A 26,306-nucleotide genomic window follows, 5' to 3' on the forward strand; every position below is an offset into this window, starting at 1 on the left:
TGTCTGTCAAAAACAAACTACGTGTCTAAATGGCCGAGAATCTACAGATTAATTATAAATATGTGTACCAATCTAAGTAATAAAAAATAGGCTCTTGCAATTACATATTTAAATTCTAATATTCTGTGTATTTTTTTATTGAACCCCGTGTGTTTATAGTAACCGGGGAGTGGAGAAACGATGACGATATTAAAGTTACATTTTAAATGTGTTAAATTTTAAACAATTTTTTTTTCATATTTATTTCATCCCAAAAAATATTACATTTTATACATTATGTATATAATATTTACACAAACATGTTTATATGATGTTGCTACCTCTAATGGAGCTAGATGCTCATGTTTAGAGAGGAATTATCCATTGTACTTTTAAAAATACAAATGTTTGATATTAAATAGTGATCTGAATGTGTATTCGACTCCATGCGGTAATATTTTATAAAAAAACGGCTCTGTATAAATGATCCTCTATATTTTTTTATGATACCCAATCAAAATATTGGTTTATCTATTGTATTATCAGAATAACCTCACGGACAATAAGTATACAAAGTATCTATAATCTGCTTTGACGCACTCAATTTATTATTATTCCATTCAAATTAATATTAAAACCACTACATACAAATTCATCGCGTATTATTTGAAATGTTGAATACGGTGACAGCGCGCGATGAAACCAAATAGTTAATTTTTAAATATAAATTTTCTCAATAAAACTTCATATTTGATATAAAGGTGACAATTTAAGTTTAAAATATCTTCACTACTCAGATAATGCCGAAGTGCAGAATGAAATGCTAATATTTCTAAAACATTCCAAATGACCTATTAACTCGATAAATCATCATTGTGCATTGGGCTCTGCATTGGTAAATCAAATGCCGCGTATTTCGATCATTTTTTACACAAAGTTAAGGTGGTAGGTCCTACGTCTCGGTGCTACTCCAGTTTAAACAACTCGGGTACTTAACCCTGCCAGGAATCAAACCCAGGACCTCGAGAATGGTAGGCGAAGATGCCAACCACTACACTAAAGACTCATGCAGGGTTCTGGTTCTATTTCGCAAGCTATTACCCTGTTCAATATTAATTAAAAAATTACAATAATTAAAATAATCATTAATTAATAAGTAAATTAAAACCTTTAATTAGATTCTATACATATACAGATTATTCATAAATACATATTTATAATACGTAAAATATATAGCTACGTACATATTGCAATTCCAAAGTTTTCACTCTTCTATACATTTTTTCATTAATCCTCTTTACTAAATCTATATTATTCACAATGCTTCTTCGCAGAATTTTTAAATAAAACTCAATATTGTTATTTCCAGATAATACAATTAAAATTAACTGATTTTTAGATAAGTTTTTTTTTCTGAATGCTTTTTTGGATTTGAATAGTTGAATTATTTTTAAGAAAGATAATGTGTGGATATTTCACGCAAATTCATTTTATTAGGTTTATTTTTAAATAATACTTGAGTAAAATCAAACTTGATTTTAACATAGTTAATTTTTTACTATTGTCAATATATATAATTGTTGATATTGAATTATTATTTAAGATTACTTGGCTTAAAATCATTAAATTAATATTACTTTCTGCTTTGTTGAGGCATATAAATAATTGACAATATCGTCCATGTAAGTTTAATACCACGCGTATGAGCCAAATAACTCAAAATATAATTTTTGGCATTTTCATTTGAATGGGACAAGCCACATTGATTGGTACATTTGAATTTCAAAACTGACTAATAGACTGCTTGCATTTGTTTCAATGAATCCTCCCTACCAAAGAAGCAAAGCTATACCACGTATGTCCCTAAATCCAATACAGCGGATGAGACGTACTCGATTTGCCTAAAGAAAATACATCGAATACGCCATACGTAACTGCCATTTTAATTGTCACAATTACCTCCGTATAGACGCATATGGCAGTAAAAATTTATTTTCTAATGTAAATCAACAACACAAAATAAACTGCGTTTAAATGTATTTATTTTTTATGATATCGCAAGGTTCTTTGTGCCTCCTTAACATTTTGACAAATGGTTCATCCGCGGTTTTGAACTAACATAGACAGTATGTTCTTAAATCTTATACATTTTAAATGCGTACATATCTTTTTACAAATTAATTAATTGTATCATTTTGTTATTGATTCATAGATCGAGGTAATAGTCCAATTAATTATTGGCAAAACAGTGGAGGCAATAAGTACTAGCCGTTTGCCAATATGAACTTGTCAGGTTATGTATAGACGTTTCTTGGAATTTCATTTTAATTATATAAATGAAAATGTGCATTTTTATTTATCTATTTATTAATCATATTTTAGTAGAATTTTCCAAACTGCAAAATTCTCCACATCCTGCGTTCTCGCGATCCAGAAATGCATCAAATTTTAAGGTTGAATCCAAAAATCTTTTTAATAATTTATATCAATCCAGGGGTCTCCCGGTGTGTTCACAAAAATGTTTAAAAATTGCTATTTTCATGTACATTGTGGAAGACTATTTTACAATCTTACAGTTTTTATAACTTGTACAAATGCTTGTTACAAATGTAATATTATTGTTGTGTAATTTTATCCACATGTTGTTAATATTATTATGTCAGGAGTAGACATCCATCTAAATAAACATACAGATTATTGATATTTATGTTTTTTGTAAATATTTCTTGATAAATCTCGGTTGTTAATGATTTCAGTAAAATTATCAATAAAAAATCTTTTATTAAGCAGGAAGGGACCAGTCCTGAAGATGCCATTCAATGACAGCGTTCTTTGGTCAAAGTAAAACTTAATCAAAGAGTTTTATTGATAACTTAATCAAAATCATTGTGAAGATTATTAACAAATAGAAATGTTGTATAATCCAATCACATAGAAAAACTAAATGTAACGGACAGTATTGAATTTGTCTGTCCGATACATCGTTATTGTATTGTAGGATTGAAATTTAAAAATATATCACAAGTTACATTTTTTTTCTTCTCAATTTACCTTTTATAGTGTTTACATATCGCTAGCCCGAAGCAACAGTGAGATAAATCCGAAATTTCTGATTTTGAGATAGGTAGACTTGCAGATATGTTAATAAATTAAATAAATTAATGTTTTAAAATAATAAAATATTGAAATTAGATGGTTAACCCATGTGAAATATAGTCTTCGTAATCTACTCCAAATAATTTAATTCAGTCAGACCCTTTGCACACCTCGAAGTCCGATTATCTCAAAATGTGTTCTACAGAGATATCTCACTGTTGTTTTGGGCTAGAGAAATGAAGAGCACATGACATTTGTATTATTTTTCGATTTTGAGATATTAATGGCATTTTTTCTATCAAATAAGAACTATGGGATGGTACTTTTAATGCTAACAAATTCAGAAAATTGCCTCTTAAATTGTAAACAGGCTAATTGTATGTGAAATCGCATAAAAGGGCACATATACTTGACAAAAATGAGCTGATTACAAATGTTTTTATTCTTATTTTCGCTCTCCTCTAAAGATGGGCCCGTTTTTGGCGTGTGCCCTTCTATGTCTTTATATTTATTGTACTAGATGGATATCTACTATAAGTATAGAATAGATAATTATCCTTTGTTTGTATCTCCATTCCTTAACTATAATTTGACTAACTATTAATTTTAAAAATTTACAATTAGATTTTAGGTATACCTCAAGAAATGCACCACTTTACAAAAATAAATATTCTTCCTCGAGTAAAGATGAAAATAAGAATGACAAAATGTCTCGTAATTTATTTTTATACACAATATGATAGCTTGTGTCGTCAAATATTAATACATGCTTGCATTACCAAAGAGTTATATTTATAAAAATAGAAAGTGATGCGGCTGATCTTGATTAAAATGACTTGAATTTCTTAAATCTTAGATCGTAGTCGACCATCTTAAGAAGATGCGCGGAAATAGTTAGGAAGGGAACAGTCAACAGACTGTCACGGCAGCAGCCGGACCGATGAACTCTTTAATTTGTAAATAATATAAATTATCAGTCTGGCAGCTTTCGGTATTGTTATCCCTGACATGGAAATTTAAAGCAAAGTGTATTATTGTTTTAGAAGAAATATTTCCAATAAAAGATTTATGTTTTTTAATGTCATATCGTGAGGTATTACTGCAATTGAATGTAGTTCAGTCCACAATTTTAAGAAAATGAGATTGGTGTTATCGAATTCAGGAAGGTCAGTTCTATGTTCTACCTAAAACAACCAGACCGCTTTCATACAAAAAACTATAATAATCACCTTTGAAAAATTTCATAATGTCATGAAAATGAATGTCACCTCATACATTCACAGTTTGTCTAAGGTTTCATTCAATATCAGATCTGGCTGTCATTAAAATCATTAAATCTGGTCATAAACATAATTAAATTCTTATTTGTATTATAAAAGAAGGAATGCATGCATTATTTATCTTTTGCCAAAGTAAAAAACATGCCAACTCTTGCGTAGATTTGATTGTCACTTTCCACAGAAGTGCTATTATCTCAGTTTCACTTTTCAATGGCTGGCTGCTTTCTGCATAACTACGTTCAATTAGGTAACTTCAAAATCGGTATTTTCGACTTAACCGCTAAAAACACATATTCGTATCTCATATTATGATGATTTGAATACATGACTTGTCTGTCAGTAGCATTCATGGAGGCAGATAAAAAAATGTGTTTTTAGTGGGTAACTCACAAAGAATGCCGATTCTGAAGTTACCCAGCTGTAGTAATTATCTCGCGAAATGGCTCTAATAAATATATAATTAACTGAGAGAAACATCTGCTAAAGTATAAAATATTGTCATCCAGTGCCATTTTTTTTATGCGCGCTTCTATTTGGTATGAAGAATGATTTCAGAATTAAATCTTAAATTGATTGCGCTAAAATTTCTCATTTGGTGGTAAAATTCCTCACCTTTTTCCACTCGTCTTCTTATGGCCGTCGACATAATATTAAGATCTTCTAACTATGCAAAGGACACTAGTAAATCGGGATTCACTGAATGTGGTAAATAAAGTTATGTCAAGTTCAACTGTTTAAAATTGTGTATTAATTTGAATATATAATCGATCCCAATGGCTCAAATGGGAGGGATGCAAAATGTCCCCAAAATTAACAAATTAATAAAATATTTTGTACTCTCTTTTATATTTAATTTTATGTGTTTGTGTTTTTTTTGTATTACGTACAACTCATTACTGAAGGACACTCAATTGATATGTTTTGACTTGTTTGCATCATGAAAATGATTACCTATTGGCCAAAATCAAAATTGTTATGCAACTTGGAAGTATTGTAAAAAGTAAATAAAACTCTTACACAAGTTTTTTCTAAATTAAAAATAGGAATTGAATATTTTACAATTGTCTTTTGCTTTTATATAAAATTCAGAGACAAACAGTCAAATGATATTCAATTTTTGTTATTGAAGCTGTGTTAACATAAACATTAAATTTAATGATTATTGACCTTTTCATTATATCAAAAAGTGAAATGTGTCTTTGGTAATGAGTTTATTTTATTTTGTACTAATTTCGGCAAACCAAGTTGTGAAAAATCAAATAAACAACTTTTTGCCGTTGAATCATTAATTTTTACTCTTTTACTAATGTAATATACTACTAATGTCACCCCTTGTTTTTTTTTTACAGAATTGAAAATAAAGAAATGTGGTTTAAAAAACCTCTTTTATTCATAACTTAAAACATAGAATATTGTATATTGAAATTTATTACAACAGAGAGGGAAACCATTTTTGAGAAGGGAATATGGAAGTCAACATTTACAAGACTGATTGATCGTATATTGTGTTCATTAAATATATGTATTTTTTCTTATCATGAATATTGAGTAACAGAATTAGTCCAAGTAACGTGGAGTAACAAATTCAAAAACAGACAGGCGCTGTGGCGCAATTGGTTAGATGGCAAACTGGCAGGCCATGGCGTCGCAGGTTCGGTTCCCGCCAGTTGGAAGTAAAAAAATCCAAGAAGGTTTTTTTCTCAACTGGTCTGGGTGTTGTGGTGTATTTTCGTAACTTCCTTCCATATCCTCTCCTTCCCACCCGTTGACAAGCCTCTAAAATTAATGCTTAGAGGGGCGGGGCATTCCTTTAAAGAGAAAAAAAAAAACTTTCATAGAATAGGTATTTATTGATTACTCGAAGCTTGAGTTGGTACCGAATATAAAGTTGAATGAATTTTGTTTCAACAATGTTTTGAGTATGTCCAAATGTTTGCAGACAGGTTGGATTTCCTCCTTAGGGAGTGACTCGGATCCAAATGTGTTGCAACAGAGAGGGAAAACACTTTTGAAGTGTTTCTCTAACAAATTTGTACTTAAAAAAAATTGCATTCCATTTTTAATGATTTTTGAATAACTCACTATTAGAAAATGTAAACAAAGTTGGGATAGAGTGGGATTCAAACCTCGGACCTATGCTCCGCAACACTAGCCACTGGACCACAACCTGATTCTTTAAATTGGTATTCTTTCTTTGAACCTTTGGCCAGAAGCAGGTCCATGTAGATTGTAAGTCAAAATCAGTTGGGCACTTTTATACATTAATCCTGGCTACTAACAAAATCACTTGCAAATGAGTGGAGGCATATTATATTTTTAAAAATCCCAGTTGCTAAACATTTTTTCAATACAAAGAAAAGTATTTACAGTGGAACCTCGATTGTCCGAACTAATTGGGGATGAGGGTAGCCCGGATAGATCTGAATTCTCTTAGTTATTTTTTTTCTCTCGCCATTTATAAATATTTTTATTCGTTTAGGTCGCGCCTTGCGTCACTACTTTTGGAATAAGATTATTTTTTTAGTATAGCAACTTTTTTTGAGTGGCAACTGGCAAAGGATTTACTGTCAAAAAGACATCTTCGAAATTGTCGAGAAGGGATTATTTACCGCGCCGTGCCGGCAAACGAAATAAATATGTCGAACCCTTTAAAAAAACGCGCTTATGGCGACAGTCCCATGAAAAACCAAGACGAGGCCAGCAGCGAAAGTTCGGAATCGGATAATGAAAGTAATCCCGATATTTACACGGGAAACGAGGTGAGACATTTCTGTCATTATATCTTAACCTCATTGGTATTTTTGCTAATAACCCAGTATAATAGGGATGATTTTTATGTTTGATGATGTTTTAGGAGATCCAAGTTGATTTCGAAGGCAGAAACCCACAGGATTCCGACTTCCACGGCATAAAGGCACTTCTACAGCAGTTGTTTTTAAAAGCACATGTTAATCTGTCAGAACTTTCTAACATAATCATAGGTTAGTAGTTAGTACGGAGATTGTCATGCGGTTTCGACCGCATTTAATTACAGTGTTGCATTAATAAAAGCGTAATATATGTCACGGCGTTTTCTGTACCTAAGTTTATTGTAATTTTGCAGGACAGAGCAATGTCGGCAGTGTTATAAAACAGAGCGATGTGGATATGGCGGAAGATGACGAAGATGAGGAGTACAATGACGCTAATGACGTATTCGGAATCACAACTGTTGTTTCGTTAAAACACAGACTGGTAAATAAAATATTAAATTTATTTCATAATATTAACCTCATTTCGTCTTACTAGAGAAGAAATAAATGAATCACTGGTTAGCACCTGTTAATCTAGAAACAATATTTGGATTTATCTTTCTTAGTAGCAAAAATTGGTGGGACCAGCTCGTGTAGTGTAGCAAAGCTGTTAAAATCGAGTGAAACAATCACAGGCGATCGTTATCGAATGAAATTAATGCGTTTGAGCCGAGCATTGAAAGACAAACGGCCGCAATACAATGAGAGTCATGATAAAGTGTTTTTGCAGCATGATAATGCTCGACCTTTAGTTGCCAAAGTGGTTAAGAAACGCAAAGTCCTACCCTCCAGACTTTGTTTCCTCTGACTATCACTATTTTCAATCAATGACACACGGCCTGGCTGACAAGTAAATCTGGTCTTATGAAGAACTAAAAATTAGATCGATTCGTAGATTGCTTCAAAAAATTCATTACCACAGAACTAGAATCTTATTCTAATAATCACACACCGTTGTTTGCATCCAGGAATGCGAATCGGTGCAGCAAGTGCGCAGCCTCCTGTCCGAGCTGGCCGAGCGGCACGCCGAGCCGGGGACGCGCGCGAGGGTGGAGCGCGTGCTGGGCGCGCGCAGCGCGCTGCTGCTCAACGAGCGCCTTGTCAACATCCCGCCGCAGATCAGCCTGCCGCTGTTCCAGTCCCTGCAGCACGAACTGGACAAGGCCAAGACCAAGGGAGACAACTACACCTTCGATTACTTCCTCATGATTTGTAAAATGTACAAAGCCGATCCCACTTGTGAGTATTTTTATACGTATTTTCTATTATAAATTGTATTATTTTTTTTATAATCGTTGGCGTCTTATTTCCTGTTGGTGGACTGACAACCCGTTGACATCTTCTGGTAAGATAAAAAATGTAATGGCATCGAATACTTCAGAATTGTCATTTGCATGGATGAAAATCCTGTAGACAGTAATATTCTTTCAAGAAATGCTGCATCGCTAATGCTCTTGATGGCGCACAGAGGATGACATTTTGTGGGTAGATGCAGACGATGACATATTTAAAAGTGATAGAGGGATAAAATCCGTCACCGACAAGAACTCTGATGATGGTAGTACATAAATATTTTTTTTTTGGATTGTATGACTTCGTCTGTTTATAACAAAAAAATTAAGATATTATAATTTTTTTTAGTCTAAAAATAAGGGTACGTCTTATAATCGGGAAATCCGGTATTTGAGTATTCTTTTTAAAGAAAAACACCTGACTTGTTCATGTTCATGGAGTACTATTATGGTTTATCAAGAATAAGATGGATTTAAAAGAATTAAAAAAATAGATGTGAAATCTTTAAAAAATATATTTATACGGTTTTATGTATTTATTTTGTTTATGCATACTGAGTATACAAAAATACACTTAAGTGTCCTTAATATGATATCACGACGATATAAAAAAAAAGTGTTTGATTTACTTAAAACAATAATAATAATTATCATATCTATGTTTTTTTTTTTCTTTTTTTCTATTGGTTTTAATTATATTATTGTTTTGTATAATTATTGATTATATATTAATCTAAGTCTGTACAATTTGTATTTTAATATTTATATCTGATTTTTTTTTACATTGTCTTCTTTGGAATTTTTTTATTTATACCTTGTTTTTCTGGATTGTTATTCTATTGTATCACATGTCATTATAATTGAATTAAATTAATTTTACTATGCATTTTTTATTGTTAATTATTATGGCTTATTTCGGCCTCGTGGTGTAATGGTCAGCGCGTTTGCCTACCATGCAAGAGGTCTCAGGTTCGATTCCCGAAATGGTTGACATGAAATATTATTTAAAAGGGTGTTTTTACACTAGAATATTTCACAGTCCATAGACTGGTACCTGAAGCCTAAGACTGATCACCTTACCTTCATGTAACAAAAATGATCAAGATACGCTGCGATTGGTGTACCAATGAAGTGCCCTATGAAACGATGATGATGATTATGGCTTGACACGAGCACAACCTAAAAACCCTTAATAAGTTCAGTTATATTTAAACGGGTGTAATTTTGAATAAATAAAACAACTTACAATGATGATGTTGCTGTAGTATTGACTCGATCCATTAATTTTGTATCAATTTATTATTATTGTTTTTTAATGTTTGTTTGTTTTTTAGCAAAAAATAACAAAAATAATGAACCTCTCGTGATGTATTCCAACCCAGAAGAAGAAGTAATATCCAAAGAAGCAATCGACAGTTTTGAGTTTACGGTGGCCACTGAAAAGGATTCAGGACTAACGGGAAACTGGCTCGAGGAAGACAAGGAGTTGCTTCCGTGCAGAAAGGTGCTAATCATTGAGGGAAATAAACTGGACAGTATATTGGAAGCAATCAAGACTTTCCTCTCTTAATCTAATAAATATTTTGTATAGAAAATATCTTTCATTCCATCGTATAGTCTTGTTTTTTTTGTTCACAGGGAGCATTTTAAATATTAGCAATCTTTTTTTTAAATATCTGAAATTATAAAGAAAGACATGGCATGACTAAAGCCAATAAATACTCGAAGAGGGACATGTGATAAGTTGGAATGAACGGCGCGCATGCGTGAAAAGATTTATGATTGTAAAAGTGAGGTCTGTATGCGAAGACAGATGGCATTCTATCCTCTCTGCCTACCTGAAACGGCGCGATGGCTTGTTTTGTTTATTTGTGTTTAGATTTTGAAGACTAGCCAAACTAATTTACAAAATATTGTCAGGTTCGCACATTTTTCATGTACAAGGCTAAGGTACTCGGAAAAAATGGTTTTTGTTTGTCTTGGAAATGGGATGTTCGATCACTGATTTTGGTTTATTACCTTTATGAGTCCAATCACCATTGTTGCAAAGTTCAAGAACAATGGCGCGTGATAACTACTTTTAACTACAGTGTGGATATCTGTTAAAAAGATCCCATCTTTCCCGCATTCTGCTTCAAGATTATGGCGTTGTAAACTGAAACATTTATTTATTTATCTGTTTATGGCCAATTTTACATTTAACCAATGTCACAAATTGCAACAGGGATGGATAATACCTTAAATAAGGGAATATGGAAGTCTAGGCATTTACAGGGCTTATGACCTGCCAATGGCTGGTTTAAGCCAGCCAACGACAGGTCATAAGCCCTGTAAATGCTTAGACTTCCATATTCCCTTATTTAAGGTATTCTCCATCCCTGTTGTAATTTGTTTATCTTAATGACTCCCGAGGGGGTGAAATCCAGTCTTTTGTCTACGAAAATTTGGACAAACTCAAATATTGTAATCAATGTCAATTTTACGGTGGTGTTTTTGTGAAAAATCATTCGAACTTTTTGGGTGGGGAAAGGAGAATGATGTTGATCCTTTTACAAGGGATGATAATGTAATGAAATTTGGGACAACAGCTGAATTGTTTCAACCAAGTTGAATCACAGAAAAAATACAGCTTTTGTATTCATGTAACATTTATTATAAAAATACTTAAATATTCGTACTATACATACGTCATGACAATAGAGAGTTTCTTAAAAAATATGTGGTAAATATTTAACTAGTTTCACAAATTTGCATTAAAAATTATAAGTAACTTGCTAAAACTGACCGCAAACCAATCATTGTAATTAACATGGCACTTAGTGGTAAATATTCTTAAAATGCTATTTATATTATTTAGTTATATTATTAAAACATAATTTAAAACCCGATTTGAAAACAATTAGGGTTATAAATGCAAACGTTCGGATGATTCGTAAACCCTGTGAGAAATATACACAGAATTGAATAAAAACATTCACGGGAATACATGAATAAATGTTAAAATAATTTTCCTTTAATAATGTAAGTTTTGAGTTTAAAATGCATTTTCTTGTTAAAAGGAATGTAAAATTCAAATAAATATTTAATAATTATTATAAATATACATACGACGATAACTATATTTTCGCAATGGATAAGAGTACAAAATTACCCTTAAATTATGACCCTTTATAATTATTTTTTTGTGGCGGGGCGGATGAAAAACAGAGTTCATAGAACCGGAACCCTGGACGAGGGCCTTCGACTGCTCGGGAAATAATAAATTGAGCGGATATATGTAGTGACTAACCGAAACCGAACCATACTCAAAACACCCAAAATTAGGCATTTTTAATAACATCTAGGCATAAATTTAATGAGTAAATTTGTTTATTATTATTTAAAGCCGAAACAAATTACAGGTCACAAGGCATAAGATGCACCCGAGCACAGCCGAACATAATCCGACACATCCCGACCGCAGGTTTCGTCTGAGCCGAAGTTTTGGCCAAAACTGTTTTTTTTTTACCGTCGGCCACTAGAGATGAGTCCACCTATAATTTAGTGGTTGGCGCAATCCCCTGCCATGCCTGAGGCCCTGGATTTGATTCCTTGCAAAGTTAACATGAAATGCTGGTTTTAAGCAGAATTCACACAAGGACAATACTGTCCTGCCCCAGCTCCGTGAACAGCCCCGACCGCACAGGACTGCGAGTGGTGTCCTGCGGAGATAGTCTGTCCGTCTATATTTAGGACCATGTCTTAATCCACTGTCCTGTCCTCGGATGAACTTTGCGTTACACTCCAATATTTCATTCTCCTCGGATTGACACCTGAAGCGTAAGACTGATCACTTTACCTTCGTGTAAAAGATGATCGAGATACGCCGTATTTGGTTTACAAGCACAGTGCCCTTTTCACCAATAGGTGCGATAACTTATGATAATATTTATTCTATAACAAATTTAATTAATGGTAAATTTTGAATAGCAAAAAAAAACGTAAATATTTAACTTAACGGTAACAATAAGCAAATGTTTAAAAAAAAAAACTTAAATTGAAAATATCACAAGACTAGAAAAGCCGAGAAGAGTAATTTTTAACATTATCCTAACTTCAAAAATTATTGAGTACAAACTTAAGCTTATAAACTTATTAAGTAGTCATATAAATATTTGTATATTTCCATAACACATTGCATGACGTGCACATAACTTTACACAAGCTGTACAAAATATTTTATAATCTAATGGTAATATAATTTTTTGCTAACGATTGGCGCGAGAGAGAACACCATTATGCAATATTTTGGACACGATACGGAGGATTAAATCAATTGAGTATTTTTTGACTGTGTAATAAACCTGTATCAATGCTTCAAAGCAGGAATATATATATTTTTTAAATCAAACAGTATCAGCGAGCGAGTATTTGTTGTGTCACTTGAGAGGTCAAGTCAAAAGCGGACACAACCAAAGGGCATGTATGAATGTGGAAGAAACTAGGAATGTATGTCAGAATAGACGTGTACGGCGGTCCATCCTCTCTCTATGAGGAAATGGCTTACATTGTATTTTTGTATAATCTCAAAATTTGCTAGAACCGATTTAGCATTTTAATAATAAAGTTCTGTTTAACAAATTTTAAAAACACATAGACCATAATATGGTCAACTCTATACCGGCTCTGTAAGTATATAATATTGCAATACAAAAATAATATGTAATTTATACTATGCAGTATCATAATAATATATCAAATATGAGCAATAATTTATTCATGATGCATAAGTAATATATTTTTAAATTCTAGTGACAGACATTTATTTTAACTCTTATATTTATAAAAATAGCTAGTAATATTAATTTTATAATATTTTAGAAGTTTATTATTTTCCAAAAATAACAGATTTAATTCTTCAAAAATATTTAAGTGATTTTTTTTTAACATACGTAGGTAACTTCTATTCTTACGAATGGAGGTCAGTGCCAAACAAGACCTTGACGTCACTTCGACCTGTGTAGGTCTATTGTGATGGGTCCCCGTAAATTAATTCTCGCCTTCCGAGCCTAAGACTTCGGAGGGCCGGACTACTGGTTTGGACAGTTGGAAATAATTACTCCTCACTCCTTTCTCGGAAAGCAGTCGGGAGTAGAGTAGAAAGGAGTGGGTATATTGAGTGGCACCCCGGTGGTCCTAGGTTCGATTCCTAGCAGGGTGGATGTGAAGTATTGGTTATGAAAATGGTTCCACATCGCAATATTTCATCGTTCTTGGACTGGCACCTAAAGCGTAAGACTAATCACTTTACCTTCCTGGAATTAATGGTAGAAAACATTTAAAAATAGTAAATCTTTTAACATTGAAATATATATGTATACACTAGATGGGGCACTAAGTACCTGTCTCGTGTTCCATCCAACTTAAGTTCCGGAACCTAACTTGTAGTCAGTAAAAAGACGCGACATACAGCTTTGAATTCACAGTAAACTGGCATAGAGAGTTAGTCTTTTTTACTCTAATACGCGTTTTGCACGGCAATGTGACAAGGCTCATTTTTCGGAACATAATTTCAAAAGATCGTTCTTGAAGCATCATCTCAATTTAATTGTCTTTTAATGGGTTTTTATACACGCTAACATTGAAACTAATCCTCGGAGGATTTTATCAGTTGGTAAACCTAAAAAATGACATAATTGCATTTTTGACTTGTATTCTGAAATTTAGTCATTTAGAGGGTTTTATTATTATATGATAATTTGTCATGTTACCAGACCACACATGTGGATGTGCATAATCATATGTAGGGTTGATGAAGAACAATTTAGCGATAGTTTGGTGGCGGAGGTGACGCTTCTACTTTCGTCATTTCCCTTTGTCGGTTGTGTCCTTAGACTCCTTGCTGGACTTGGGCCTGCGACGGAGTGTTCCGAGGATGTTGAGCATCTCCTTGAGAGCCGCCGGCTCCTCCCGGGGCTTCTTGGGGGCACTCTTCTGCTCCGTAGATTTGAGATGGAAGCGCCCGCCCTTTATCTGGTTGATAATCTCGTCTATAGCACCTGCGGAGACAAAGTTCAATTAAGAGTTATATCTAATAATAGGAAAAAATTGTGAAAAAACAAAAAATCGAAAACGGCAATGATTTTTCGGAGCATTAATGACATTTAACATAACAACAAGGATAGAGAACATTATAGAGAAGTTAATATGGACATCAATGCATTTACAGGGCTTATGACCTGTCATTGGCTGTTTTAAGTGGCCACTTTACACACTGTAACATTCACCATTCTGCCTATGTTTAAAGATCCATATTTCATCAATTATTTTAATTGTTAATTTTAAGTTAAGACTGTACTGATGACCATATAATTTGCCAAACTCAGAGTGAAAGGGGCAGTGAAAGTAGCAGAGATAAATTAAATTAAAAAAGCAATTTATGAAATTGAAAATTTTATAAGAGTAACTTGTTTATTGACAAAAAAAATCATTGCTAGAAAGACCCACTGTTGATTTTTTATTAATAATATTTTACTTTTTAAAATGTGTTTCAACTATGAGATGAATGTTGCAGTTGATGACATATTTTTTAGATGATGCTCATAAGGCCATAGCCTAGGGTTAAATGGTAATTTAAAAAACATACCTCCCGACGGTCGTTTCTTTTCGGTTGAAGCCTGCTTCAATCCCAGGAGATTAGCCATATCGGCTATCGCGGAACTATTAGTCTTCTTCGCGCTATCCGGCTTCCCGTTGGCCGGCAGGAACGGCGGCGGCGGTGGCGGGGGGGGTATGGGCGGCGGAGGGGGCGGCGGGGAAACAAACGAATCGCCGCTCGACAACTTTTCCTGGTTCACTTGCGCAATCTTCTCTTCGGTGAAGCCGATTTTCTGGATGTCTTCGTACATGGACACACGGCTCAGTACGGACCGGCGGTTGTTGAGATTTCTTCCTCTTAATTCCTCCAACTTTTCTTCCGCCTTTTCGGCCCTCTCGTTGGCCTTCTTGATGTCGTCTTCGGCGAGATTGAGCTTTTCTTGCAGAATGAAAATCTCATTTTCCGTCTCGCGATCAATGAGTTTTTCCTGCACGAGAAAAGAGAAATTATACAAACTATTGTAAACGAAACTATCGCTTTTTGTATGTTTATTTTGTGTAGTAGTGTTTAGTCTCTAGGAAAAGAATCTAACCCGCAAATATTTATCAAAAATAATTTTTCAATTAAAAATACATTTTCATGAAAAAAATAAAGAGCAAGTAGTGAAACTTCCCAAAAACCATTATAATTATTGAATGAATAAACTTATAAACCATACTGATATGTAACTTATTGATCGATAATTCAATATCATTTCTTCCGTGCCAATCAATTTAATGTGCTAATGACTATTAAGTATTTTTCTTATATCTCTCCCTTAAACTTGATAAAAACAATGACTTTATCTTGTTCCCAAAATAACAAATAATTTTCATAGCCTGACCACTGTAAAAACAATAAGAAATGGGAAAATGTTCCAAAAGGCTATTAAAAAATGGATAGTGGAGCTAGGTAGAAGTAAAATGGATTGTCTCATTCGCCCAAACCAATATTGAATCAACTGCTCCACAAAAGTATAGCTTATGTTATGTTTTTGTTCTTTCATTGTGCGTTTTGTAATTTAAATAATATAGATGTACGTAAATTAATTATAAATATAAATACGTAGTGTTTATAACTGTCTGAACATTTTGTTAATTATCTCTGTTCATTAAGTCTTCTTTGTTTATTCTCACATGTAAAAATGTTTTTAAAAAAAGTATATTTTTAAGTGTCCTCGGCACGGGACCCCAGTGAGGTCACAATATTTTTATTATTAATCGTAGTTTATAATGGAAAAAAATATGAATAAATAAATCACTAGTTTTTACTTCAGTAGGGAAGTTTTTTTCGATACATTTAAAAAAAATAATGGAACCTATGTTCCAATATACAAGTTTTACACACATATATCATGCAGAGATGTATCAATTAAATCCCGATACAAATTTACGGAGTCATAACTGGAAACTCTATCGTCCCCAATTCCACCTCAATCCTAAGAAAAACTTCATTTCCAGCAGGGTAGTTTCAGACTGGAATGAATTGCCAAGCCTAGTTGTCCATTTCATTTCGGTCAACAAGTTCAAAAACCTTTTGAATGCTATTTTGAAGGAAGAAAAACACAGACAAAAAGTAGTACACGAGATAGGCACTTTGAAGTCCTAACAGAAAATGCCGATATTTCATTTTTGACCATTCGTGGACGCACGAGTTTTACAAGGGTGACAATATGGTGAATGAGCAAAAGCTACATCCATTTAAAGTAATAAGTCTGATAGCTTGATTCATTGAGATAGTCAGTGTCAAGTTGAAACAAGTTGTGATTTGTCAGTCGGCTTCCAGAACTGGAAGAGTGAGAGAGTGTCTGTTGTGCATCAGGGATTTCAAGCAACGGGTTAACGTAATAATTTTTTCTAAGTTATAAAAAAGTGCTAAAGAAGCTTGTGAAATGTCTAAATCAGTGAATGGCGATGATAATGTGGTGACTGAAGACTGCTTCAAAACATTAGATCGCTAGTACCCAAGTTAAGAGGCTCCCACAAACATCCACAACTGGGCAGTGCCAGCTTCACCAGTAAGGTTCCAGCACCACATTACGCTTTAAAAAATCATCAGTTTAGTGGAGTTCCGTGACCTTCCCTTCAAATACAGTCCACGCTCTAAATTTTTCTCCTCCGGAATGAAGTATTTCTGCACACTTCGTACACTCCTCAACAGTAATGGTTGTTCATACTAACGTGTAAGTCGTCCATCTCCTTGGCGTGGGAGAGCCTCTCCCTCTCCAGCTCCGCACGGAGAGTCTCCAGCTCCTGCAGCAGCGAGGCCTGCGCCAGTAGCTGGGCGGCTCCCGACTCCTCGCTCGGAGCCTCCAGGTACACGGAGGAACGATGCACAAGGACGTCGCGCTCTTTCTTGGCAGACTCTGCCTCGCATAGGATCCTGGAGAGAGAGATATATAATGAGCATTGGAAATTAATGCTACTTTGCTTTTATTCCAGGAAACTTAACCTTTAGAGCTAAGAGAAATGTATTACCAACAGTGTTTAAAATACGTTTTTATGTGCTAGCACTTATTTTCTAAAAGTTTTTTTGATCTAGCTAAAGCAACAGGGAATTCGCAAAATCAAGAGCTTGGGGGTATTTTCCTGAGCCTTTTAATCTGTTTTATCATTGCCTTGGATTCCGCAGTAGTCAGTTTAAATTAGTTAAATTTTCGTATAGCGGTATGAATGTCTATTACAAACTGATTCAACGAAGTCCAATCAGCTATTGCTTGGAACCCTGATTTATAGTCCGTCAAAACCATTATTCGGGTATAACTGGGGTTTGAACCGTGATTCTGTAAAATGCTACGAACACCCAGTTGCATCCCACCTGCAACACACTGACTAGTCCAACTCGTTAGCGTCCGCGTTGCGAACTCTGGGCAACAGGATTACACTCATAAGGGTGTGATCACAGCAGATAACGAGAGGATGAAAGCTGAGTTTCTGGCGCCTCTAAAGCAGAACCAACCAGCTAAGAGAAGGTAACAGAAAAATCCACCAGAGAAGGCAACAGGAAACCACTCTGGCCATCTTTTCCTAGGAATCACTATGGCGAGCACATCCAATAAGCAGTTGTTCTGGCTGCGGAATATAAGAGTAGCGCAGGACCGAGATGATTTTGCTGTAGTGATCTCCAACGTCGGGGGGACCTGATAAGGCACCGCAAGAAGAAGAAAACCATTACATGTTTTTATCTGTTTGGTGGTTTTTTTGAGACATAAACTAATATGTATCATATTTTATGGGAGATCCCATATAGGTTAGATTCGATCCGACGTCTTGGCTACCGTTGCTGGAGCAATTTTGATTGTAAACTTTGTGTTGAAAAAGTTATGCGTTTATCTATTAGTAGTTTGTACCGTGTCACAGTCGGCATTATTTATATTCAATGTCATTTTGTTGCTTGTCACGTGTATTTCCTGGAACCATGTTGAGTTTGATTTAAGCCCGTTGTCTTTATTTATGTTATTTAGTTGTTTGTGTATTTTAATTTCGTCTTTTATTTTTTGGATATTGTAGTTTCTGAGTTTATGCAGAATGTCTGGTTCAAAAGTGAAAAAATTACCCGTTCCGATGAAGCATTCCACTATAGACATTGTTTGGACCAATTCTCAACCTAATCTATACCTACCTACCCGGCCATCCCCTTTCCTAGCGGCCTCCATGTAACAATAACGTGTGAGTGCCGGAAAAAACATTATATTATCAGTACGAATCTAACATCAAACAAGTGAAGTGCTCAACTAATCTTTCCTCAAGCGAGCTGTGCCTGCGCCCTTTAAGACCACCGTCCATGTGGCTCCCCTGTGTCAGCTTCACCATCCAGGTTCCAGCACTCATCACGCCTCATCATCAGCAGGTTAGTGGAGTTGCGCAACCTTTCTTCCTAACAATACAGTCCACTTACAAATTTTCCTCTTCCTAGGACGAGCTAGTTCATACCACGCCCACTCCTCAACAGACATTATACATGATCTTTTGTGTTCGTCAATTCTTTTTCAAACCACTATTACACAAACAATTTTTTTAAATAAACAGTAGCAGAAACGTTAGATCAAATTCGACCTACACGGAATCACCCAACAAAGATGATACATATTGATAACAGTGAGTGTGAAAATCTATGCACCTATTTAGACATTGCTCCGTAGTGTACTTACACATTGGCCTGGTTCTTGCACTGTTCCAGTTGGTCCCTGAAGGTGGAAGCTTCAGATGCGAGGTGACGGGCTAGCCTCTTGTGCCTTTCTGCTTCCTCCAAGGCTTCCTTTAGCCTCTCCTCCTGCTCTTGGCGGCTCTCTCGCTCCTGCTCTAACTCCTGGGAAATATTGCCAATTGTAAAGAACGTATAAGGGATTTCTTACTCTCTATTCTATTCTAACTCGTCATTCTGTACTCTTCGACATTCCGAGCTTACAGACTGATTATATGAAGAATAGCACTCTTAGAAGAATGCAGACTACCTATAATGACAGTTTTAGTGACATCGACATATTACACTGTAAATACTATAGTTTTATCAGATCTGTTAAAGACATTTTAAATTGATCTCCCGCTTAACTTTTAACTTTTACATACATCTACAACCTGTGTATCTTATGAATTTTTTAGTAATAAATATAAATGTTCATGGAAGCAGAGAGGGGGGGGAAGGTAGAGTTGGAAGTGTACCATGTCTTCTCCCTTTCTTTTTATTTAATTTTTATAATATTAATTTTTTTAGAATTTTTTTCCGCTCTCTTTATGTATTCATAATAAATTAATGTGAAATCTGTAATTGGTCTTACTTTTTTAATTGTTTTCTTGCACCTCGATTTTGTTTAAAAGACTGTGATTTCCATAATAAATAAATAAATAAAGTAGTTAAACATGCTAGTTTTCAAACTGACATCGACCCTCTACAAAATGGTGGCAAGAAAAATATAAAATCTGATATTGGCCCTTGATCCAAGCTACGGAATATTGATTTTACCGGTTGTTTGAACACATTACTTCATTGTTCCTGGACTGGCACCTGAAGCGTAAGACTGATCACCTTACCTTCGTGCGACGGATGTTTGAAATACGCTGCATTTGGTTTGCCGATGGAGCGCCCCATGCACCACTAGGTGCGAGAAGAGAACTGATGATGGTGACGAAATGTACGATTCCGACCGGATTATTCTCGGAGGTACCGATGTTCTTTCATTCGATACTATTTTATTGCAACAGAGAAGGATAACATGTAACTCATTGTCGTCAATATCACCCTCATTAAAAATAAAACCTTGTAATTCTACCGCCTCATAACCACATAACGAGATTTAGTGATATTTTTTCCAAAACCTACTTGTGTGAGGTTGACGTTGAGTTCAGTAGCCTCAAACTCCTGCAGTTTCACAGAGCTGATCTCGGTCTGAAGGCGAGCCACTTCTCCGCTCAGTTCTGCCACAGTTTCCCGGAGGCCTTCTAGTTCCTCTCCACCGCTGGACTCCGATGCTGAGAAGCAATTACGATTTTATTAATACCATACCAAATGACATATTGCGTTTAAAAAAAAATAAATTGCAGAAGTAACATGAAAGAAAAATTATGTGTAATCAAATTTTATTTATGGATGTTTCTTAAAGGAGTGATTTTTCAATGAATAATTTCAGAGCACCGGGATATTAAATATAAAAAATGTTTTCTTATGTGTACTAAAAACTAGAGCATTTAATTATAAAAAAGAAGTTTCTAAAAAATGTTTAAAAAAATTCATAACTTTGTCTCTAGGCAGAACATTGTACGCATCCACAGATCTGACATTGATAAAATATTTAGTTGGATCAAAGTTGAACTTTGGCTTCTCTAATTTCATCGAATGTCCTCTCAGTTGTGTATTCCCGCCAAACGTGAAAATTTCGTCAAGTTTGCACATTATGTATAACCCAGCAGCATTTTACAAATTTCGATAAGGTCGCGGCAGAGGAGAACTTGTCAAAATCCGGCGCTCCCCAAACACTAGATTCGGAGATTGTGCTTTTGCCGTAGCCGGCCCCTCTGCCTGGAACCGATTGCCTTCAAACTTTCAGATCCCAACTAAAATCTCACTTCTTTAGTTTATCATACCCTCAATTTTAAATAAAAAAATACAATATGTCATCTTAGCTTAGTAAGAATGTAAGTTTAAGCATACAATTGTAAAGCGCCCTTGAGGTGAATTTTCACAAAAATGGCGCTTTATAAATCAGCCAAATATTATTATTATTAATAAGGTCGCTTCTTGCTCTTCTCCGAGTCTCCGAAGCCTTTCCTCATATGGAAGTCTACACAAAGCATGTGGTATTGCATGTGGTTGATTCCAGCCTTTCTGAAATATAGATTCCATACTTGGAAAGCGTATTCAATTTCGGGCCTTATAAAAGCTTCATAAATCTGTAGCATGAGATCAGGAGTAGTTTCAATAAAGGTTTTTCTAATCAGGAATGTCAGGGTGTTTCCTCTCTTAGCTATTGTTGTGTTATGGTCACGCCATTTCAAATTCTTTATAATCAATACACCCAAATCTTTTTGTTCATTAATTACGGTAAATGTGTCATCCGGGTAATACTGAATTTTAGGATTTTTGTTGGAAATAGGTAAAACTGTACATTTCTTAGTATTTAGGGTAAACAACAATTTTTTAGACCAATTGTGGATCAGTCATTCTGTAATTTCTCAGAATCAGCAAAAATGCTTATTTCTGATTCAATAAATAGACCCAAATCGTTTATATACAGAATGAAAAGTGACGGTCCCAGGACAGATCCTTGTGAGACACCGCTCACTACTTCACGTGAGCCTGATGGTTGTTGAGAAAGGAAATGATCCGTGAGAATAATGTGCCTCGAATTCTACAGTGTTCAAGTTTTAGTATCAGTCTGTTTATTGGAACACGGTCAAAGGCTTTCTCAAAATTTAATCCACTTATTTAAGCAGGATAAAAGATTTGTTGTTGTGGACCTTCTCGGCATGAATCCACGTTGTTCTTAAATGATTACTTTATGGCTATCCAAGAAATCTCATATTTCCTTCACAATTATATGTTCCCTACATTTACATACCACTAACATTACGAGTTCTTAGTCATGTTCTTTATATAGAAAATAGATTAGAAACTCTGATAACAATTTTTTTAATAGCATAAGTTCTTTAAAAACATGTTTATTTAGAAGCATTGAATTTACACGCATCTACTGCTAGTGATCAACAGAACAGTAAAATATGAGTAGAACAAAAGATACATATTTTAAAAAAATATGCGTATTTTGAAGTGCTCACCAGCATCAGTCGCATCTTGTGTTTCCAAGTCCTGTAGAGCCTGGGGGGGTAACCTTTGTAACAGGGCTGCCGATCGCCTCTTTAGTCGCCTGTTCTGTTGGTACCACTGTCCCGCACTTTGCATTGCCCTAAAAAAAGATAATTCATAGTATGCCCAAAAAAACAAACAAAAAGATGATACTTGGGAAACGGGAGCAGGGGAAGGATACGTCTATTGATTGCACGCTCCCTATTCCCTCAATTTTTTCAATTTTTTTTTTTTTTTAAAGGAAAAAGAAATATTTGCGTTCTTATGATTTACCCAAATATTTAATTTTCAGGGCCATTTCCAACGAGTTGTAAATAACTCACTATTAGAAAATGGAATCAAGTTGGGGTAGAGTGGGATTCGAACCACGGACCTTTGGTCCGTGAGTCCAAGACACTAGCCACGGGACCACAACCCGATATAAAATGACTTGTTAAGGAAAAAAATATAAATAGTTAAGCCATATCATCGCAGAATGCTTAAGCTAGGGTTTCCTAGGACAGCGGTGCCCGTATCTTAACGGCCGTAGTGAATGGTAATGTGGTGGACAGCCGTCGTAATGATGACTAGAGAGTGGCTTTATTTTTTAACGGTGTTATCAACACCGTTTAACTAGGAAACCACTTTTTAGCCACCGTTACGACGGCTGTCCATCGCATCACCATTCACTATGGCCGTTAAGATACGGGCACCGCTGTCCTAGGAAACCCTAGCTTTAGACAGATCCGATAACGAACTTAGAAGTTTTAAGTTGAGGTAGAACAAACAGAGAACCTTTAACGGCCATATAAACAAAAAAAACATATCTTGGGCATATGATTCGTGGAGAAAAGTACTACTTGCTACATTTGATTTTGAAGGGCAAGATTGAGGGTCGCCGAGGGGCTGGAAGAAGACAGATGACCTGGCCGCGTAATATTCCGGGCAGTGATTGCCAACGTCGGGGATACCTGACAGAGCACAAGAAGAAGTTGAGTAAAATCAGATGGCAGATCGTGGATAAAATTGGCCATTACATATTCTCGGGTCATAAAATCACTGCCGGCAGGGATAACCAAACCAGTGAAGAAGAAAGAAGGATAGGTCTGGCTTGGGGGGCATTTAGTTAACTAAATTCCACATTTCAAAGCTACATTCCAAACTCCCTAAAGACTATTTAACTGATGTACCTTGCCTTTACTGACTCAACAAGTAGTTTTCTCATAAGTTGCAAGTTGAGAAGAGAAGTGTGGAATGCATTATGCTTGGAATAGCATTTAAGAGACAGAGAGAGAAACTATTGGATCCACAGGCAAAACGATTTGGTTTGGAGATTGGCTGGGAAGTGGAAATGGGCAGGCCGTATCATTCTCAAGTGCAGACAGAAATATGAGATGCGGTGGTCGGTGTAGGGAGTTTGCCAGAAGAGAGTGGATGAGGACAGCGCAGAACTGGGAGGAGTGGAGGAGACAGTGGGAGGCCTATTTCTTTCAGTGGACCACCGTGAGTTGATTGTGATATTTATGATAAAAATAAAATGTTTAGAAAGTTCACCAGGACTCTATCAGTGTGCCAAATATATGTGCGTTTTGCAAATTACTCTACCAAGGAAGATTAAGGGACAAAAACACCAACCAACAGGAAGACTTTGGAAGATATGAATCAAAATAGAAGATCGGAGAACGGCATAATTGCTCATTTGGTGGAACACCACTGGGAAACAAATATATATCAGAGCTGAAGTTAGGCAGACTCAGAGGTGATTTTTTGCTTCTGTATGTACTATACCCGCACAGTATTTTAATTAACCTCAATTTCATTTCTAATGTCTTCTGAACACAATTTATAATATTGTTTAGTAAAATAAATACTTAAGAATGACATATATTAAATTAACTTAAATATTTAATATTCACAAATCTTGTCGAGTTTAATTGTGGATAAATAAATCAAATGCCATTGTTTCCACAGGTGGCAAGTGAATGCTATTTATAATATGAACAATATTATCATTACATTATGTAATTACATATATTCAAACATGTGTTAAATAGTGTTTCGCACAATATAGAAGATCGTCATCATTTCCTAATCTGCACCCAGGGGCATTGGTACTCCAATTGCAGTGCACCATACGAAGGAACAGATAAAAGGGTACTCGCAAAGATTCGCATTTGACCTAATAAGGCTCAGCCGAAATCAATTGAGGGTTATCACCAGAGCCCGCCCAGGGTACTGCAGATTAAACAAACATCTTGCTAGAATGAACTTTTCCGAAACTTCTGGATGTAGGTTCTGCAGTGCTGATGAGGAAACACCTATACACATTATATATGAATGTAATGCTTTACATCATAAAAGAAGCCTCGTCCTCGAGGCACCGCTGGTGAAACCTGAGGATGTTAAAGAGCTCGCCCCCTACGAGGGGGAGATTTAGCAAAATGAGAACTCTCGCCTTCCCCGCAGTAGCTAGGCTCTTTATAGACCTGGGCTTGGAGGGCGAGAACTATTCACGGGGACTTGTCACAATAGATCTTCACAGGTCGCAGTGACGTCAGGAGCTTGTATAGCACTGACCCCTCCACTTATTAAGATCCAATAAAAAAATGCTGAGAGGCTTCTTGTGTCGATGATCGACCAATGGACTTTGATCCCCCACCAGATACATTTTTTTATAAAGTCGAAATAACAAATATAAGAGACAAAACAGAAAAGGATCTGGACTATTTATTAAGTGCTCGTTTCATTTGTGATTGACTTCAACCAAAAAACGTCCAGATCTTATCTTGAGTTTACAATACGACAAAAACGAGACATCGGTAAACACAAAATACTCAGGCAATAGTTTGTTCTAAGCTGATCGAAGAACAGCAGTTCATTGTTTCTCAACTTACGGGTCGGAATATGAATTTTTGAGTTTACTCACTTGTGCATGGCCTGCGTCTCCACGTCATACTGTATCCTGAGCTGGCCGTACTCCGTGTAGACCCTCTCGGAGACGGCGCTGAGTTTAGCGAGCTTGGCTTCCTTCTCTGTGAGAGCGCTCTCCAGTCCGGCGTTGCGTTCCTCCACCAGCTGTAGGCGGCGCTCCAACTCATTCTGGGCTCGTTGACCTGGGAAGAAATACCAATAAAATAATCAAAGGATTTACAGATTTTTATACACAGTACATTAAGTGGACTTTAGACTTTTTTGAGAAGAGGATTCCTGGCAAGGTCAGGATAAAATATTGATTTAAATTGTGGTAAAGCCTTGCCACCGACTTTACAAAAGCCCTAATGGATTGTCATTAAATATTTACATACATTGATTAATTTAAAAAAAAAATTTTACAGATATTTCATTGATCCCAAACTTTCAAAATTTTCCTTCTTTTAAAAAACACGCAAATCCTGGATTCAAACTTAATATATTATTTACTCTTTTTTCTATGTTATATTTTGCTGCCCGTTAATAATGAGGAATATTTTTATGTTTTTTTTATATTTTTTATTTCCTTTTTTAATTACTATAAAAAAAAATACCTTATAATCTTTTGCAGAATATTTTCTTTTTTCTTTCTTATATAACACAAAAATATTATAACTGTCTATTTATTATAGGAGCAAAAATTCATAAACATTTCTTGTATACCCACGAACAGGGCATGCCTTTGTGGGATTTTTTGTTTACTATTATTACTGTTAATATGTATTTTATTGCTATGTAATTACATCAAATTAAGTATAAAAAAAAGGATAATTTTTGTTTTACCTCTCAAGTATATTGTAAAAAAAAACAAAAAAATAATTTAAAAAATTGTCTGAACATAACCTAAAAATAGCCGAAATTATTTTTAATGAAAGTGGGTTTGGTAAATATATTTTAGGCATGATTTTAATTATTTAAAACTAAACTGCGAAATGGCCCAATTACAGTGGTGAATAACAGCACAGAACACCCGAATTATATTGATTTTTGTGCTCTCACCGGG

The 26,306-nt window shown here is 35.1% G+C and overlaps 2 protein-coding genes and 1 long non-coding RNA gene across 4 annotated transcripts in view; 1 reads left to right on the top strand and 2 right to left on the bottom strand.

Moving 5' to 3' along the window:
- Window positions 1-3,731: 3,731 nt before the first annotated feature.
- On the bottom strand, window positions 3,732-5,735 carry LOC148277610 (uncharacterized). Its single transcript, XR_015823410.1, has 2 exons — window positions 4,357-5,735; window positions 3,732-4,276 (listed from the first exon to the last, which is right to left on the bottom strand). It is a non-coding gene; the product is annotated as an uncharacterized LOC148277610 (long non-coding RNA).
- Window positions 5,736-6,932: 1,197 nt separating this feature from the next.
- LOC148277611 (protein BCCIP homolog) lies at window positions 6,933-10,034 on the top strand. The gene is made up of 5 exons (XM_088232650.1): window positions 6,933-7,114; window positions 7,210-7,336; window positions 7,459-7,589; window positions 8,116-8,386; window positions 9,774-10,034. The coding sequence occupies exons 1-5, from the start codon at window positions 6,992-6,994 to the stop codon at window positions 10,007-10,009; spliced, it is 888 nt and encodes a 295-aa protein (XP_088088776.1). The 5' UTR covers window positions 6,933-6,991; the 3' UTR covers window positions 10,010-10,034.
- Window positions 10,035-14,007: 3,973 nt separating this feature from the next.
- Window positions 14,008-26,306, bottom strand: part of LOC148277612 (uncharacterized) — a 38,187-nt gene continuing 25,888 nt past the window's right edge. For both annotated transcript variants that reach the window (XM_088232660.1, XM_088232661.1), the window contains 7 exons: window positions 25,260-25,446; window positions 22,327-22,454; window positions 20,375-20,523; window positions 19,206-19,363; window positions 17,236-17,437; window positions 15,065-15,503; window positions 14,008-14,477 (listed from right to left, as the gene is read on the bottom strand). In XM_088232660.1, coding sequence (XP_088088786.1) covers window positions 14,284-14,477; window positions 15,065-15,503; window positions 17,236-17,437; window positions 19,206-19,363; window positions 20,375-20,523; window positions 22,327-22,454; window positions 25,260-25,446 — 1,457 coding nt within the window. In that variant the 3' untranslated portion in view covers window positions 14,008-14,283. The remainder of the gene's footprint in view (window positions 14,478-15,064; window positions 15,504-17,235; window positions 17,438-19,205; window positions 19,364-20,374; window positions 20,524-22,326; window positions 22,455-25,259; window positions 25,447-26,306) is intronic.

This window comes from Micrasema longulum, unplaced genomic scaffold, assembly GCF_059751315.1.
Source record: "Micrasema longulum isolate JH-2025_06_02 unplaced genomic scaffold, ASM5975131v1 h1tg001007l, whole genome shotgun sequence".
NCBI classification, from domain to species: Eukaryota; Metazoa; Arthropoda; class Insecta; order Trichoptera; family Brachycentridae; genus Micrasema; species Micrasema longulum.

Excerpts from the sequence above, each read along its gene's own strand:
- LOC148277611 (XM_088232650.1), top strand. The coding sequence starts at position 6,992 with ATGTCGAACCCTTTAAAAAAACGCGCTTATGGCGACAGTCCCATGAAA. Across the intron at positions 7,115-7,209 it reads ATATTTACACGGGAAACGAG|GAGATCCAAGTTGATTTCGA; the intron begins GTGAGACATTTC and ends ATGATGTTTTAG. Across the intron at positions 7,590-8,115 it reads TTTCGTTAAAACACAGACTG|GAATGCGAATCGGTGCAGCA; the intron begins GTAAATAAAATA and ends GTTTGCATCCAG.